This window comes from Mercurialis annua, linkage group LG8, assembly GCF_937616625.2.
Source record: "Mercurialis annua linkage group LG8, ddMerAnnu1.2, whole genome shotgun sequence".
NCBI lineage: Eukaryota > Viridiplantae > Streptophyta > Magnoliopsida > Malpighiales > Euphorbiaceae > Mercurialis > Mercurialis annua.
This window is the reverse complement of record NC_065577.1, coordinates 12,486,344-12,503,511: the sequence shown is the minus strand read 5'-3', so window position 1 is coordinate 12,503,511 and position 17,168 is coordinate 12,486,344. Positions and strand designations below refer to the sequence as shown.

General features: G+C 33.5%; 1 protein-coding gene across 2 annotated transcripts; it reads right to left on the bottom strand.

The window, feature by feature from the left end:
• Nucleotides 1-1,867: 1,867 nt before the first annotated feature.
• On the bottom strand, nucleotides 1,868-14,724 carry LOC126661456 (clustered mitochondria protein). Of its 2 annotated transcripts, none has more exons than XM_050355309.2 (29): nucleotides 14,526-14,724; nucleotides 13,934-14,180; nucleotides 13,186-13,247; nucleotides 12,844-13,033; nucleotides 12,634-12,771; nucleotides 12,361-12,517; nucleotides 12,069-12,262; nucleotides 11,864-11,965; nucleotides 11,323-11,458; nucleotides 11,097-11,225; nucleotides 10,487-10,877; nucleotides 10,106-10,210; nucleotides 9,791-9,909; nucleotides 9,134-9,242; nucleotides 8,909-9,049; nucleotides 7,501-7,635; nucleotides 7,235-7,405; nucleotides 6,955-7,041; nucleotides 6,622-6,756; nucleotides 6,329-6,481; nucleotides 6,153-6,221; nucleotides 5,419-5,577; nucleotides 4,959-5,015; nucleotides 4,842-4,882; nucleotides 4,521-4,640; nucleotides 3,715-4,024; nucleotides 3,518-3,625; nucleotides 3,360-3,431; nucleotides 1,868-2,956 (listed from the first exon to the last, which is right to left on the bottom strand). In XM_050355309.2, the coding sequence occupies exons 2-29, from the start codon at nucleotides 14,172-14,174 to the stop codon at nucleotides 2,519-2,521; spliced, it is 4,269 nt and encodes a 1,422-aa protein (XP_050211266.1). In that variant the 5' UTR covers nucleotides 14,175-14,180; nucleotides 14,526-14,724; the 3' UTR covers nucleotides 1,868-2,518. The 2 variants fall into 2 exon arrangements, with proteins under 2 accessions (XP_050211266.1, XP_055960024.1); XM_056104049.1 differs by having other exon boundaries at nucleotides 13,934-14,182; nucleotides 14,545-14,724.
• Nucleotides 14,725-17,168: the final 2,444 nt, after the last annotated feature.

The following is a 17,168-nucleotide window of genomic DNA, read 5'->3' as shown; positions in this document are numbered from 1 at the left end:
GATTTCAAATAAAATTCTGTCTTCGAGCTATTGAAAGCCTTATATGGTCTGAAACAAACTACACGAGCTTTTCGGCTTTACAGTGAATATAAGGGATAATTAAGGTTAACAAAAACCTATTCATAAAATGCAATACTAGTGACATTCTTATTATATATATATACTATATATAAAAGCACTGGGGGGACAGGCAAATTTATTGAATAATCTTTTTCAGTTTATTACTAAATAAAGGTTTTATAGTCATTAACTAATTAGTTATTTAATTAATACTATTATAATTAAAGTCCTAATTAGAATAGGTAGCTAAATTATCTCCAATTTAGTTAGGTAGCTAAATTATCTCCAATTTAGTTTTTAATATGTAAAAAATAACTAAATTATCTCCAAATTAATAGGAATACAAATCTTTTAGATTGATTGAACTACAAAATTAAGATAATGTATTTGGTCAATATATTATTATTTAAATTTCAATCTTATTATTTTTAAATATATTATTAATAAAATTAAGTTAATTATTTAATTATGGTTATTATAAAATCAAAAAAAGAATACATTCAGTATGAAAAAAAAATTAACAACCAAATATATTATATTTACTTTTACAAAAATTCTTAACTAATTTCATATTAATTATAAATAAAAAATTGATATAATTATAATAAATTTACGAATATGTACATTGACGAGTTATATTACGAGTCACGTGCATAGCACGTAATGCGAAACTAGTACAGGTATAAATATGCTCAACTTGGTTGCAATCAGTTAGAACTCCAAAAAATTTGGAACACTAACTAATTTGAATTTACAAACAAACACGTAAATTCATGTATTACTAAAAGATGTGTAAATATTAGATCTAAAGTCTAATGGCATGAAAGACCAAACATTTTTTACTTTCTGAAATACTATTCAAAAAATTTAAAAATTTATAATTTTTCCAATTTAGCCTATTCATTAAACATCTAACTCATTTTTCCTAATCAATTTAATTATGTTTACATAGCATGCTAAATATAAAATAATAACTTAATCAGATCACATGACAACTTAATCATCAGCTTTTCTTCTTTCCAAATTTTAAAAAAATTACACATTCAATTATTACATTAAAAATTTAATAAATTCTGAAAAATAGATAGATTTTCAAAATTAGCCAAATTAGGATAACTTTAAGACTTTGAGAAGTTCAAAAAAAAATACTCCCTCCGTCCCACTTTAAAAGTCTCATTTGACTTTACACACAGATTAAGAAAACATTAATCATTCTTGTCTTTTCATGTTTTTTCATGTTTTACCCCTATTAATGATAGTGGAATTTTCCATAAAACTATTTTAAGATAACTAAAATAAGGGTAAAATGGGGTATTTAATAGAAAAGTATTCTAAAAATAGTAATGGGACTTTTTAAATGAAACATAAAAAAATTACACATTCAATTATTACATTAAAAATTTAATAAATTCTGAAAAATAGATAGATTTTCAAAATTAGCCAAATTAGGATAACTTTAAGACTTTGAGAAGTTCAAAAAAAAGTACTCCCTCCGTCCCACTTTAAAAGTCCCATTTGACTTTACACACAGATTAAGAAAACATTAATCATTCTTGTCTTTTCATGTTTTTTTATGTTTTGCCCCTATTAATGATAGTGGAATTTTCCATAAAACTATTTTAAGATAACTAAAATAAGGGTAAAATGGGGTATTCAATGGAAAAATATTCTAAAAATAGTAATGAGACTTTTCAAATGGACATCCCAAAATAGAATATGGGACTTCTTAAACGGAACGGAGGGAGTAAAAAAAATAACTTTCTAGCATCAATAAGACTAAAAGTTATAACTAGATCGAGAAACCTCATCCATAAAGTAAGTCGTCACATTTATGTCCGGACATGATCCGAAAGGCGCTAAATCCAAGACCAATCGGTGTTTATCATTGCCAAAAGTAGGATAATATCGCCCATTTCTGATTTCAAACCCTAACAGAAATAAAATCGGCAACTTATATGCTACGTCTATGATCAGTCGGAAACATGCTGATGCAACAGTTCGTACATCAGTAACGAGTTGCAGCTAAGGATCCTCTACTGTATCCCAGTTAAAGGGAATCAAACAACATTCTGTTTGGTAATTTTTATTACCATACAGAATCAGTTCAAAATTACATACCTGATGAAACAAAGTAAAAGCCCCTATAAGGTTACCTAACTTCAGACAGGAGAGAGTATAAGTAATTAACCATCAAAAATAAAAAAAATGCTCAAAAATATTGAACACTTTGAATACTTATCTGACGACACATTATTTCACTTTGTATTTCATACCTCGTCGGACTATACGGCACATCAATTGGCAGTTCATGCTAGATATTGGATGCTCGTTGGACCTACGAGCCTGATTATTGGGAAAGAATAGAACACAAATGCCATATCTCATTAGTCTTCAACTCCAGCGTATTTTCGAGAAAAAATTCATGTCTTGCTGCCACGTAAAAGCTCCGCCTCAATTTTCAAGCTGCTGTTTTTGGCTTTGATTTTTGTTTCTTGGAATCCAGTGATGCCAATCCTTTGCCCAAACCAACAGGAGCAGGATCTACTTGTGGCGGCGGTACTTGGTCTTTAGTAGAATCTGCTTGCCCATTAGAAGGCTGGCCATCGGATTCCTTCTTGACACCATTGGCTTCTTCATTGTCAACTGCATCAGGGGTCATCCCCGAGTTAAAAATGTTGAGAAGCTGAGTAAGAGGTGGCATAGCTTGGACAGGAACACCATGTGGCCGAATCGGAAGGCCCCTAGCTTCTGCTTTCTTCCTGACTTCTGCCGCTGCACGAGCAGCCCTTTCATCTACTCCTCTGCCTCGAATTGTTGTTGGATTGAGGGATTTGTTCACCCCAGATCCTCCAGATGCAGAAGCAGCTTGGAATGCCTGCATAAGGTCAGGATGGGCCTGCAAAACAACATGCCAGAAATCAATATATTCAATCCATCCAGTCCACTATTAAATTGACAATGAGGTCAATTTTTGCAATATCAGCCAGTTCAGCTCTACAAGGAGCTATGGCTAAATATGCACAAAAAATGTTTACTAGCAGCTTCCTTGAGAAGCTGATTTTTGGCTGTATGGCTTATGTGCACAGACGCTACACCGCCGAGCCAAAATTCAGATGTATTTAGTCTAATGCATATTTGTATGCTGCATAATGAGCTAGAGCAATATGCAGGTTCCTAGAATTTTGGTGCTTTATGCAAAAACAAATTAAGGGAACTTTATGCAGTTGATTAATGTTAGCTAAGAGAAAGCATATGAATCCGATAAACACTAAACCAAACTCAATGGTAAAAAATAGTACCTTCAAAATATCAATTGCCTTCTGAGCAGAAGCTGCATTAAGAGCCTGACCTTTCTGCTTTTGTGCATTCATCTGTTGTATATAAAAGAAGTTAAGATAGTTTGATAGGAAATGAAATTTCTAAAGCATGTATATATGTCCGGTGTCTCTAAATCAACCTGAAGTTCACGCATCTTAAATGTCTTCATCCAGTTTTGGGAGTCTCGTGTCCTGGAGTCCTCTTCACCCAGTTGCTTGACGAGTATATCATATGTTTTCTTCTCATGCTGCACACGAGAAACAATATACAACTATGACAATCTATATATTTTCACTCCAACACAGACAAAGTGGTGAAGAGATTTTTCTGATGTACCTGATGTGAGAGTTTGAATGCGCCCATACAGTTAAATGCAATGGCAAGAGCATGATAGCATACAGCAGTTTGGATGTGTTCCTCTCCTAGAAGCCTCTCATTCTTTTTCAAGGCTTCTTGAAGATACCGAAGAGCTGTGTCCATCTTTCCAATGTCCTGATACATCATCGCAACATTTATAAAAGTTGCGGCAACATCAGGATGATCTGGGCCAGATGACAAACTCAATAAGAGCAATGCACGGGACATGTGTCGTAGGGCAAGTTCTGTCTGGTTAAGTCCATGATAGAAGAGAGCCATATTTCCATAGCTGTAGTTGCATACACGCAAGTTAAAATCAGCAAACGGTTATTCACATAAAGATATTATAGGAAGGTTTAATGCAGCAGCATTTTATGAAGCCTTCATATTGGAAGATTTCAGAATGAGTAGGCTTCACTAGTACAAGTAAAATGCTTTACAAAATGAATCATAACCACCCATAATTTGCTCATGGAAGTTAGCAAGGAAATCCGGTGCCCCTGTTACGACAATATATGCCACAAATGCTTTACAATGATAAATTCATTTTATGACTTAAAAAGACATGTTATTCATCTCAGGTGAAACAAGCTAGACTTGATAGTGACTAAAGAAATTTTGACATGCAATCATCATTAAAATCACAAGGTCAAGGGAGGTAGCCTCCTCGCAAAATTAATAAGTATCCAACGTAAAGAACTGTTTTGATAAAGTAAATATGAGGAACAGATTAATGACCTTCAGCAAACTCAATTACTATCGAGGAAAATGGAAGCAAATGGTACCTGTGAGCAGTATCAGGATGATCTAATCCCAGGCAACGTTCATTTATAATTAGTTCCTTATGCTGTTGCATTATTGCTCCGGCCATATCTCCAGCGTGATACAAAACCATCGCAAGGTACCTGAAACATTCAGGTCAGATGAACTGAATAAACTAATAATCATTTGTAACCAAATAAATTAGCAAAAATTGCTAATGAGTAGTATGTTTTCACATAAATATGTAATATATATAGAAGTTGATTCAAAATAAATATGCCAAGTAGATGTCGTCCAGTAGATTTAAATGGAACAAAAGAATAGAAGTTTCAGATGATAAGTACCTACAACAGTTCGCAACCTCCCGATGCATTGGACCAGTCACCTGAAAGCATTAAGAAAATGAAAAATTTATGATAACTGAAGACCTTATGGCACAAATAAAGATATGGAATGCATACCTGTTGGAGAACGGAAAATGCCTCGGAGAATAATGTATATGCTTCACTTAGCATTCCCTGATTCAAAGCAAATAAACAAATAATGGGGAAATGACGTCTCATGAATTAATAAGATTATGTTCACACTTTAATACATAGCTGGTGATTTTTATATCCAAAATCACAGTACATTCCAGGAGTGCATGCTCAAGAATTGTAGCATACAAACATGTGAGTTGCCCAAAATATGGACATCACCCAAAAATTTGTAGCATTCGTGTTTTCTTTATCAAATTGATAAGCATCGTCCCTGACTTTGAATTAATTTTACTTAAATCATAGCCTTTGACCAAAATAACAATCATGTCTAAGATTCTTCTAGTGTAAATTGTCATCCAAGTATTGTCTTTGACCTTGAATTTATTTTACTAGTTCCAATCATGCAAGACATGTTAATAAGACAATTAGGCACAGTGTTTACCTCGGCCAATTGAACCTTTCCTGTTTCCACAAGATCCTTAGCTTCTGAACATACTGGAACCGAGTGTTTTACCACGGGTTGGAGATCCATGATATCTGATACTTGGAAAGGAGCTGCAGCATTAAGATCATATTTGCGAGCTGCAACTGTAACTCCCACCTGTCAATGAAGCCATACATGATCATTCATTATCAGATATAAGTTTAGCTAATGTAACACATTCCTTTCCCTGAACAATATGCAAATACGGACTTTGAAGATGAGCATTAGGGTGAGCAATTATTCGGTTTGGTTAATTATCCGTAACCAAACTAACCGAGTTATTTTATCATTTTAATTGAAACGACCAAATTAACCAAATCAACAAAAATCTTAAAAATACAAAAGTGAACCGACCGAAATAGTCAGTTACTTCGACTAAACCAGTAAAATTATAAACAATTATTAATAATAAGTATAAAAAATCGGTTAATTTGGTTAATTCCGCTAATCAAATTTTTAGAACTCTTAATCATAACCTAAACCAAATTTTTTTATTAATCCGGTCTACCAAATTACCGTTTTAACTAAAAACATTTAACTAAATTAACCAAAATTGATCGGTTAATACAGTTTAACCATATTTTTGCTCACCCCTATGAGCATAGGGATAAAGAACCACAATGCAGATAGTTCATACTGAGAACCTACACAGCATCAAAATCCAAACAAATTAATAAATGAGACTCGGTTACCTTCTGGCAAAGATTGCGTATAACTGAAACTTTCTTCACCCTTGACCTTGCATCCTCCGGCAACTCAAACTATACAAAAGAGGAAACCCGTAAATTGGGATATCCCAACTATTATAGAACTCCTGTAAAGCTTCTAAAGTAACAAATCTCAATCTTCTACACTCAAGTTCAGATACCTGATATTTAAGTTTAGCAAATTCTCGGATCTCAGACCATACAGTTTCTGAGCTAACATTCATATATGACGATTGACTCTTTCTAGCAGATGTTCCTTTCCACCTTGTCTGGCCCCTAGAAGATTTTCCTGAAGATTGATGACTGGCTTGATCCTGTACATATTAATCATAATTTTAATTGATCATCCAACTCTCCCATTGGAATTCACCAGATGGTTTGTGACTAGTAAGAGCTTAGAAATGAAATTCACATGAACTAACTAGAATAGATAATTAAACTATCTTTAACATACTTTCTTTTGTGTTTTTGTCTGTGAGCTATTGGCAGGACCTTTTCCACCAACAGCTTGACAATTTGCAAAGAAACAGTTGAAAAAATGAGAGATTGCTGGCCCAAGATCCTGGTCTTCTGTATCTCTCAGAACATCCTGTGTCACCAACACAAAAATGAAAATTGCTTGTGACGGAGAGCAATATATACTTCTGACAGCAAGCAAATGAAATTTGAAGATCCAGAAGAAAATGAGCAGGGTGAAGGAACACGGGAGCAGACAAGATAGGATTACAAATTACAATAAACTGATAGATACAAAATGAGAGGGTGAAATAAGTTTAAGAATAATAACCTTGATAATGTGCTTAGCAGATCTGACTACAATCTCATTTGAACAGATATCCCATAAATGAGGCAAGTGTTTTGTTCCCTCAGCAACCTGATACAAGTACTGTCAGAAGTAATAACTGTGTAATAAAATGTGGAGACTAGAAAATGCGGGTGACTCCCCTTAGCGGTAATTGATAATTGAGCTATGGTAATGCAATTCAAACTCAACCAAAGATTTCTCGTCAATCCAGAACACAGGCGACTGCATTACCAAAGTACTAGCAAACCATGATAAAACTCACCTTTCCGATGTATCGCACATTAATCCCATGAGCATGCAGGGCTTCAGTCAGTGTCTGCCCATCCATGGGTGACACTTCAAGTGAACAAAGGTCCTGGATGAACTTTGGAAGCACAGTATCTGCCAAATAAGAACTGGCTTTCCTCACATTTTCTTCATCCTTTGCTATCTCCTAATAAAGAGCAAAAGAAAATAACTAAGTATGATAATTTTGTAACTTATTATAATTGTAATGGAAAAAAAATATTGTCCTTCCAAGTAATTCACCTCTGGACTCCCATCTAGCTTGAAATCAGTTAAAACATTAGGATTAAAAAGTATTTCGTCGTATGACTCAGAGCTCACAGAAGGACCAGAAGCATGTTCATCAACAGTCTCAACTTTTTTCTCTTGGATGATCTCCTGTAGATTAAATTCGCAGGTTGAAGATTTCAAATGATTGCTTGAATACATTCAGATAAAAAAAGCTTTCATATTACATGTTCAAAAGATAAAGTTCCTGTGCCTTTTCAGACTGGCTGCCATTATTTGCTCCAGAAAACAGGAATCCATAGAGCATTTTCCTCAAAAGTGCTAGTAAACTAAGTACTAAAGGAAAATAGCTCCACTTCTGAATCATGATTGGCAAAAGAAGAATGCAGCTAAACAAGATATGAAAAGAGAGTCCAGTCTAGATTTTTATAAGATCAACTTCAGAACAAAGAGCAGTCAACCATCAATTATTGCATACAAATTTGACCAGTTCTCTTAACCTTTTAATTAAAACAAATCAAAAATTAAATAACTAATCCACCTGAACCGAACTGAACCACAAACAAATTTTCAAAAAAATCCAACCAAAAACCCACTGCCTATTTTGGTACCATATTTAAACACCTATGTTACATACCAGTAATTTTTTTTCTTTTGTTTTGATTTTGATGGGTCAAAAAGTCCTTAGAATTTAGGTTATTTTTATTAGTTGCATACATCCATTGACAATGAATTTAAAATACATCAAATACAGATAGAAAAACTGAAAGAGAATTCCACATGTAAACACGATGAAATTTGATATTTTAGTGTAGGTGAAGTAGAAACGTAGATCTATAAACCTTTCATTGATCTCGTGATGCAATACCCTTTTGCTTGTGTCACAGCTCCTTAGGAAGTGCAAGTGATGGTTGTTTCATGGGTGCTCATAATGCGGATGATAGATATCATTTTAGTGATAGATGATCCTAAAACAGAGCTAATCTAGGAGGCAGTAAAAATATGGTATAATTAGGAGTTGGGAGCTTGTATCTTGCATCAGGAGGAGTAACTCTTATTCAGTGATAGTTCTTTTATACCAGAATTTTCACCATAAAAAACTGAACCTAGATTTATTGGTTTCTGTTTCTTGCAACCAAATTGAACCAAATTTCAGAATAACCAACCGAATTACTTATTTGGTTCAGTTGGTTCAGTTGGTTCAGAGGGTTCAGTCTTGTTTGGTTGATTTAACAGTCATATAAACAAAACAACTTCCGGCATATCTAATTTTTAAAAGATTATTTCATGAGAATTATTAGTTCCAAAAAAGAGATGGTTCTATCAGTAACTGACCTGAAAGTATACATCTTTTAAACAACGTGGCAATCTATATAATGGGAATTACAAATGGATGGATAAATGATCAATAAAGTACCATTACCTGACTTTCAGCAGAAGCTGCAGCTACAGTTGCCTCTGTTTTTGCCTGTTCATCAATCCCAGAAACATTTGAAGACTCTGGAGTTGCATGAGGCTCTCCCTCAGAGTTAGGCACGATCTTTGATCTTTTTGCAGCTTCAGCCTTCTCCATTATAGAAATATCATGAGAGAAAGAACATGAGAAATAAACCACCGATTATCTCAGTTTAGATATATAGTTACATACCTGGCAAAAGGCAGCAATTAGTTCAGGCCTCAAAATACAAAATCGGGATCCAGCTCCAACATAGTTCGCATCACGAGGAGTTACTCTCATCAAGTCCAGAAGATAATGCCTGGAAATCAAATAATTAAAAGTCTAAGCATAAAGAATTAAACAAAAAACAGTACAAGCCTTATGAAGCAAGTTATCTGATAAAATGTGATATGCCAAACCAAAAGCAGTCCTAAGAGCAGATTTTAACCCTTCACTGGAAAGCTGAAAGGCCTGCTTGGATTAGAGGCTGAGCTTGAAGTTATAGCTATCGGGAGTTGACCAAAAGGTTAAAATGAAAAGATCCAAAAAGAAGCTGTTGGGAGCAGTGTAGTGAGCTGTCTCAACAAATATAATAGCAACAGCTAACCTCTAATCCAAACAGGTCCCAAAGCTGAAACTAAAAGGCCAAAATTACATAAAAGTAGAATATCAGCAATCGCAGTTCAGCATTCTTTTGATTGATGTGTTGAATATGAAAGTCATAATACAAATCGAAGCCCAATGTAGAAAAAATGACATAGAAGCAATAGCAAGACAAGAAAAAAATTACAGGGAAAGTAGAAGGAAAAAGCACAAATCCATAGGACAAAGAATCAAAGAAAACATTCCGACCAAAGAGATAACCACCTGTCATCACTACCAACAATGCCCTTGCACTCCACTGGCGCAGCCAATTTGAAAGCATTTCCAGATCCATCTACAACTGTATGTTCCTTAAGGTGGAGACGTTTGGCAGCTGCGAGTACCTAAACACGGCTCATAATTCATTACAGAGAATTTTTACTTAAAAAGCTTGTTTGGACAATAGTACAGAAGACATTTCATGACAATAAATGAAAAATATATTACTTTCTACACCGCCACTAATATCTGATGTCTGTCCAAAAGAAATCTAGCAAGTTACTTTCAATGTCGAGAATGGAAATGGGATTCACTTCTCACCTTAGAATGAAAATCTTCGTTCCAGCATATCTTCTTTCCATTGTCAACAGAACCATACAAAAGTGAATCTGATTTATCTCCTTGAAGAATGCCAGGCAAAACACTCTACATCAGAACATAAGTATTAGATGAAAAATAAAACATAGCATAATATAGAAAGCAAAAAAGATGACTAGGGCTGACAGGTTAGACCAAAGAGGACATTTTGTGAAACCAATTGACCTTACAACCAGGCATACAAAGTAGAGACCACCAACATGTACAAGGCACTTTATTTATAATGGAATTTTTCCTCAATAAAATACACAAACAAATCTGTTCACGTATGAAAATAGAATATTGATGAGAGAGACAAGGGAAGTTAGCATCTTTCATGCACACCTGTGCTACCACTCTATGACCCCTGTAATCAATTATGGCCATGGCAAGATTATACAGTCCAGGGACATCAGCTTCCTGGTAGGCCTTGGTACCCTTCAAATCATTGTTTGCAGAAGCATATGTAGCCTGCTCACTCTCAGCCAATTGGCTCTCAGAGGGCAATTCAGGAGCTGATTCTATAACACCATTACTTTCTCCTATGGCTGATGCATCACAAACCCCATTGGATTTCCCACTGTGCCCATGCGATAGATCTGAGACCTTTTCAGATATATTGGGTGAAGAAGAAACATTCTCAGTTTTGGGAACAGAATCTGTTGTTTGTTTCTTAGATAACTGTTCAAGATCCGCATCCACAGCAAAACTAAAGAAAATGTTGTTGTGAACATACCTAAGAAAAAAGAAATTACAAGTCATGAAGCAGCTGCGGAAAGAAAACGCCTCAGCAAATAAATGACGTAGCAGAATTATTTTTTAAACGGCCGATGATCATTGAAAAGAACAAATGCCAAAACTATCTTTATCCATAAGACAAAAGAATATATAACAAATATGTGAACTTCTAGAAAAAGAGAAAATTCAAAATGTTTTGATTGAAGGTCCTACTAACATATGAAAGCACTCTGGATCTGTTGGATTTATAGGCAGAATACATCTGCTGATGACTCCAATAGCACCACTAATGGCAGCATCAACAAAATCAGAAGTCACTTTGTAGAGAGCCCTGTCCCTCAAGATCCTACAACAAATTTACACTGTTAAGGGAAGACAAAAACAAATCCAAACGACAAAAAACTTAGATTCAGGCAAGGTATAGAAATTACGATTAAAAATACCTTTCCTGAGGAGCTGTATGGGGAAACTCTCGACAAGATTGCAACTCCTCATTCCAATCCCTTTGCATCCCGATCAGCTCACTACCATATGAAAGAGTCAGTGCATTCTCTGCTCTGGCTGCATCACGTCTATGATCTGAGAAAGGAAATTTCACATATTGACTCAGGACAAACATCAAATTTAAACATCCATTGCAAGCAATCTACTTGGAAACACACTTATGGAAATTGAATGTCTGTGCAGTAAACGTAATGCATTGACAACAATATAAACATAAGAAGCTAAATGGGAATCTAAAAGACAGATGCTAAAATAAGATCTTGGTAATAGTTAAACAAATGCAAAAGATATTGGAAAGGAAACTCATGGAGGAAGATGTCAGAAAGCAACAAGCACAACCTAGATCAGTTGGTAGTTAATTGTCTCTAGAAACTTACCAGGAAAGAGAATCACTTTATAAGTAAAAGGAAACACTTATTTGACGATGTCAAAATCTTAAATCACATTGAACAGCAGACTGAAGCTTGGAAGTAAGCTTACCAGGAACTGGATTCAATCCAAGCCATGAATTTGGTGGCAGAAGAGATTGAACATTTTCGAAAGGATGTGCAGAGGCCTTCCGCTCCAAAATTTCACGAAAAGCTTTGAAAAAAGTTAAGAAAAAAAAGATGAGAGGAAACAATCCAAAGAAATAGAACGTCATATCAATCTGTAAAAAAAAAAAAAATTAGCCAAGTTTCTCTACCTTTTTTGAATTTCAGGCTGATCTTTTGCAGGAGACCAACAAGTGTTGTAGCTTCAGAAGTAGACTTACTAGGTTTTGGGTCAAGAACATTGGCTGTACTTGAATTAACATAAAATGTCTTTGTGGTGCCGGTTATGCAATACTTGTTACCTTCTATTGTCACTATGTCCAAATATATTAAATCGCCAACAAGCCTGAAGGGAAATAAAAATAACACATAACTTTTGCCAATGATAACATGTATGTGAGCTTTTATGTGTGCCAACACAAATAAAGAGAGACGGATACAGACCTCCTATAGCTTGGGGGAGGATTGAAGGATGAAAACACGATACTCTCCGCACACTTGATTTCTTTGGATGGAGATGATAACAGTTTACCAAGTGATCCAGCTACATCCTCCATAAAACCCAGTCCATCAAGCTCAGGGACCTCCGTTTTCACAGTATCTAGATCAGAGTGATATATATACTATCATATGAGCATTTTCTAGATCCACAGAAGGTCCTAAACATACTAGCCAAAAAGGAAAACAAGAAAGAGAAGGATAAATTTCACCACCCACCTGAACTTGGAGTCTTGTTCTGTGCTGCCTCATACTCTAATGCAAGCGACGTTGATAGTGATGCATGGAGTGTCGATAATGAAAGCAATTCTCTTGTGCGGTGAACATGAGCCCTAATTGATCTATCATCATAAGGAGCTGTTGAAACAGGTTACATGTCAGCCTCCAGCAAAAATAAATGGTATTAAAGAGCAAGTGGTGCTAATATACCAGGAACCATCTCCAATGAGCAACCACCAGTAGTAATATCAGCTACTTCAGAGATTTCATTGTAATCTTCAAGATGGTGAGCTGAACCATCTTTTGTGCGCAGCAACAAGTCATAGCATGTAAAGAAACAAGTCTCAGGAGCATCAAGAAGGAATTGCCTTATATCCATAACTGAATCTCCAGGATTTAACTGCCATTAAATGTTAAATATATATCACCCATAGAGAACAAGCATGAGAAGAACTAATAATGACATGAAAAAATTAAACTAAATGAAATCTTTTTAATTTAAAATTGAAATAATTGAATACAAAAACCAGTCCCAAGATCAAGAAAGCTCACTTGTAACTCAAGCTTCTCGCCACTTTGTGTTTTGACTGAGACAGGATAAAGATGAAGCTCACCTACACATGGGGAAACACAACTTTAGGAGCATAGCAGAGCAGAATATAAGAATTGCACACCAGTATCCATAATATGGGAAAAGAATAATGGAATTGTTAAGTTGAGCTTAATGTCAATTCGTAAAAACAAGCAACATCACCACATCACTGAGACAAAATGAATGGCTTAAAGACTAGGATGACATAAAAATAGAACCTCATCACCTTGAACTTACTTGAGAATTAATCTATTAAGTACGAAAATTTTAACCTCTTAATTTGATGAATTGGACAGTGCGGTATCATGTGTTGTAACTGGGATATATATGTTTGAGCATATGTAACGCAACTGATTAGCTAGCCTTCATCTTTAGTTATCTATTTATAGACAACATATATTTTATACACACCGCTATGTTAAATCATAGTACAGCCGCTTTAAGCTTTTCATTGACAAAAAGAGAGAGTTCTGAAAGGGTCACACCGTCTTCTGATATTAGCTAAATAGATGTCAATGCATTTTTCATAAATAGATAGAGCATTAGCATTCCAAATTATGATACTACTTTTTTATACTCCTAAGTTTACAGCATGTTCAAATGTTAGAATATGCAGTCACTTGATAGAAGAAGAAAAATGTCAGACTCAACTTCAAAGTAAAGCATAATTTTATCAAAAAAAGAAGTAAATCAAGAAACCAACTTTACCCTGCTTTTGCTCATTAACCGGAGTTACGGTTTCAGACTCTTTCCCTTCCGGTACAGCACTAGTTATTTCACTCACAGCTGGTGCTCCATTAGCCTCAACACTATCCCTAGTCTCCGAAACAACTACATTATCTTTCACAGCAGCAGCGACTGCCACAGCTGACTCCGAGGAAGTAGAGTTATTCGCTGCAGTAGCATTCGAACCCTTCTTGCCTCTCCCTTTATTCGACCTCCCCGCCATTTTCACCTCTAGTTTTCAACACCACTCAACACTCAGTAAATCACATCCAAATTAGCAAAACCCCATATTTCAAAAACTAAAAAAAATGACTTTTATCATTTTTTGACTATAAAAGTTTCCAACTTTATACCATAAACTAAAGAATAACATAAAACCCATAACTTTAGAGACATAAAAGTAAGAGTTTAAACATTTTTGCACACTACAATTCTGAATTAATCTAAAAACTGTCATTAAATAGTTAAACTGAGAGGTAAAAACTAATTAAACAAGACAGACTATGGATTAAATTATAACAAAACTCCATGAAAATCAGTTCAATAAGGCATAAAAAGAATAAGAAAAACATACAAGTAAATTGATATGTTACCAATAAAAGCTTGAATCCAATCCGACCCAGAAGGGCTTTTGAGCAATTGATGGCGAAAGTTTTTAGTTAGAGTTCATAAGATACAGAGTAATAAAATTGTGTGAGAGCGGCGGGGGTTTTAGCAGAGGGAAATAAAGTGGCTGAGACTCACAAACTAAGAAATAGAGGCGGCCTGTGTTTTTTTTTTTTTTTCACTTTTCCCCATTTAATATTTTTTATTTTGGATTCATTTTTTTTGAACTATTTTATTTTGATGGATTGATTGATTAAAATTTGTTTATTATGGGTTTTACCTTCTTTGGTTATCAAATACTAGTATATATTTTAATAACTTTATCCAGAAAAAAAAAATTAACAACTTCCTAGTAACTTTTGAGATTTAAATAGTTGTTGATGTGAAAAATCATATTTTAAACTTTTTACAGTCGATAATTGTTTTGACTTTTTCAATTATTTAGATACTAGTCGTAATGCGCGGAAGTAAATTAATATTTCATTTAAATTATAATTTATTTAAAAAATAACACAGAGAATGTAAAAATTAGTGGTAATTTCCTAAAATATATGTTTTGGAATTTTATTTACAACTTTACATTGCAAGTTTTGACTTTTCTTTTCTGACTTTTTTCATTTACGAAAAATACCTTTTTATATTTTTTTATTTCATAAATATCTTTTTTGGTTTTCAATTTCGATTTTCGGTTTTTTCAATTCGGTCGACCGAACCGACCGAATCGACCGGCAGTTTTTTTATATAGTGTAAGATTAGTGTATATATAGTGTTAATTTTTATTTTTTATAGACTTTTTTCCTGAAATTTTTTATTTTATTTTCATAGTGTAACAGTAGTGTATATATAGTGTTTTTATTGTGTTTATATAGTGTTAAAATTAGTGTATATATAGTATATAAGTAGTGTATAAGTGGTGTATAAGTAGTGTATAAATAGTGTATTTATGGCATTTTGTAGTGTTTTTTGTGGTTTATACCATGAAACATTGCAAATACACCATAAACACTGCAAATACACCATAAACACTGCAAATACACCATAAACATTGTAAATGCACCATAAATATACTAAAAACAGCAGAAATACACTATTAATACACTAAAAATACACTAAAACGTAAAGATATTATAAAATTATTACAAATGCACCATAAATCAATATTTTCTTTACAAAATCAGTAGCAATAAACAAATCTATGAATAAGAGAAGATAAAATAAATGATTATATGAATAATAGAACAATTTTATAAATAAAAAATTATAGATCTACAATAATTTATTTACAAAATATTTAAAATCATTACAAAAATCTAAAAAATTACACAAATCTAAAAACGAGTTGAGAAACCCATAGCGCGAACGGAAAAAACGAACAGACTAGCGCGAACGGAAAAGACGAACGGAAAAACGACCGGAAACGACGAGAAATCGGAAATAGACGAACGAAAACGCGACCGGAAAGACGAACGGAAAAGACGAACAGAAAAGTAATCGGAGGAGATAAACTGAAAATCAAATAAAATAAAAAAGAAGAAAAGCAAAGAGAAGAAGAGAGAGAGAAAAAAAAGTGGCTATGTAAAATTTTAACCTAAAATGAGATAAGTCTTCTTTATATAGTGGGTATTTTTGGTAAATAAGTTAGCTTATTAGATAACATAGGATAAGAGGAAAAGACGGGCCAAAATGGTGTAAATACTTTACCCAAAACAGGTATTTGGAAAATAATCCCTAAAAATTATAATTTACAAACTAATAAAATAAAATAAAGATATATTATAATACTATAGCGATGAACTTTTTATTTGATATATGATACATATTCGTTTTTTATAAACATATATTCATTTTATATTATAAAAAATGTGCTCAGCACATGTAAATATTGCAGATTCAGTAATTTTTAAGGATTTATTGTAAATTATATTACAAACTTTACCTTGATTTGCAATTATAACATGAACTTTGAAATTTGACAATGTCAGTAACCAACTTTATTTTTTTAGCAAATTAGTACACCGAGTTAAAAAAAACACTAACATGAACATAATAAACAATCTTGTGTTGTTTGATTGGTTGGTGTACCAATTTGCTAAAAAATGAAAACTATGTTATTGATGTTTGAGTACCAATTATGTTATTGCCTGGATATAACCTGCTATAGCAGGAAATTTTTTTTATTTAATTATTTTCTTTAGGGTTAATTCCTAAAAAAATCACGAACTTTACACGGAATTTCATTTTAATCATGACCTTTAAAAGTTGTCATTTAAAGGCACGAACTTTCATTTTATTTCACATCTATCACCAAAGTAAAATTCGGTGTATTTTATTTAACTAAAAATTCCTAATCCCAGATACTCTAACTTAAAAATAATAAGATTTGATGTTGATTAATAATTTGGGTCTTTCATTAATGGTTTAGTGAAGAATTTAGTTAATAAAAATATACTAAAATGATGAATTTGAAACAATATAAAAGTTCGTGTCTTTAAATAGCGACTTTTAAAGGTCATGATTAAAATGAAACTTCGTGTAAAGTTCGTGATTTTTTTAGGAATTAACCCTTTTCTTTATACGTCTTCTTTGTTTTTTTTTCTTAATTTTCTTTCCA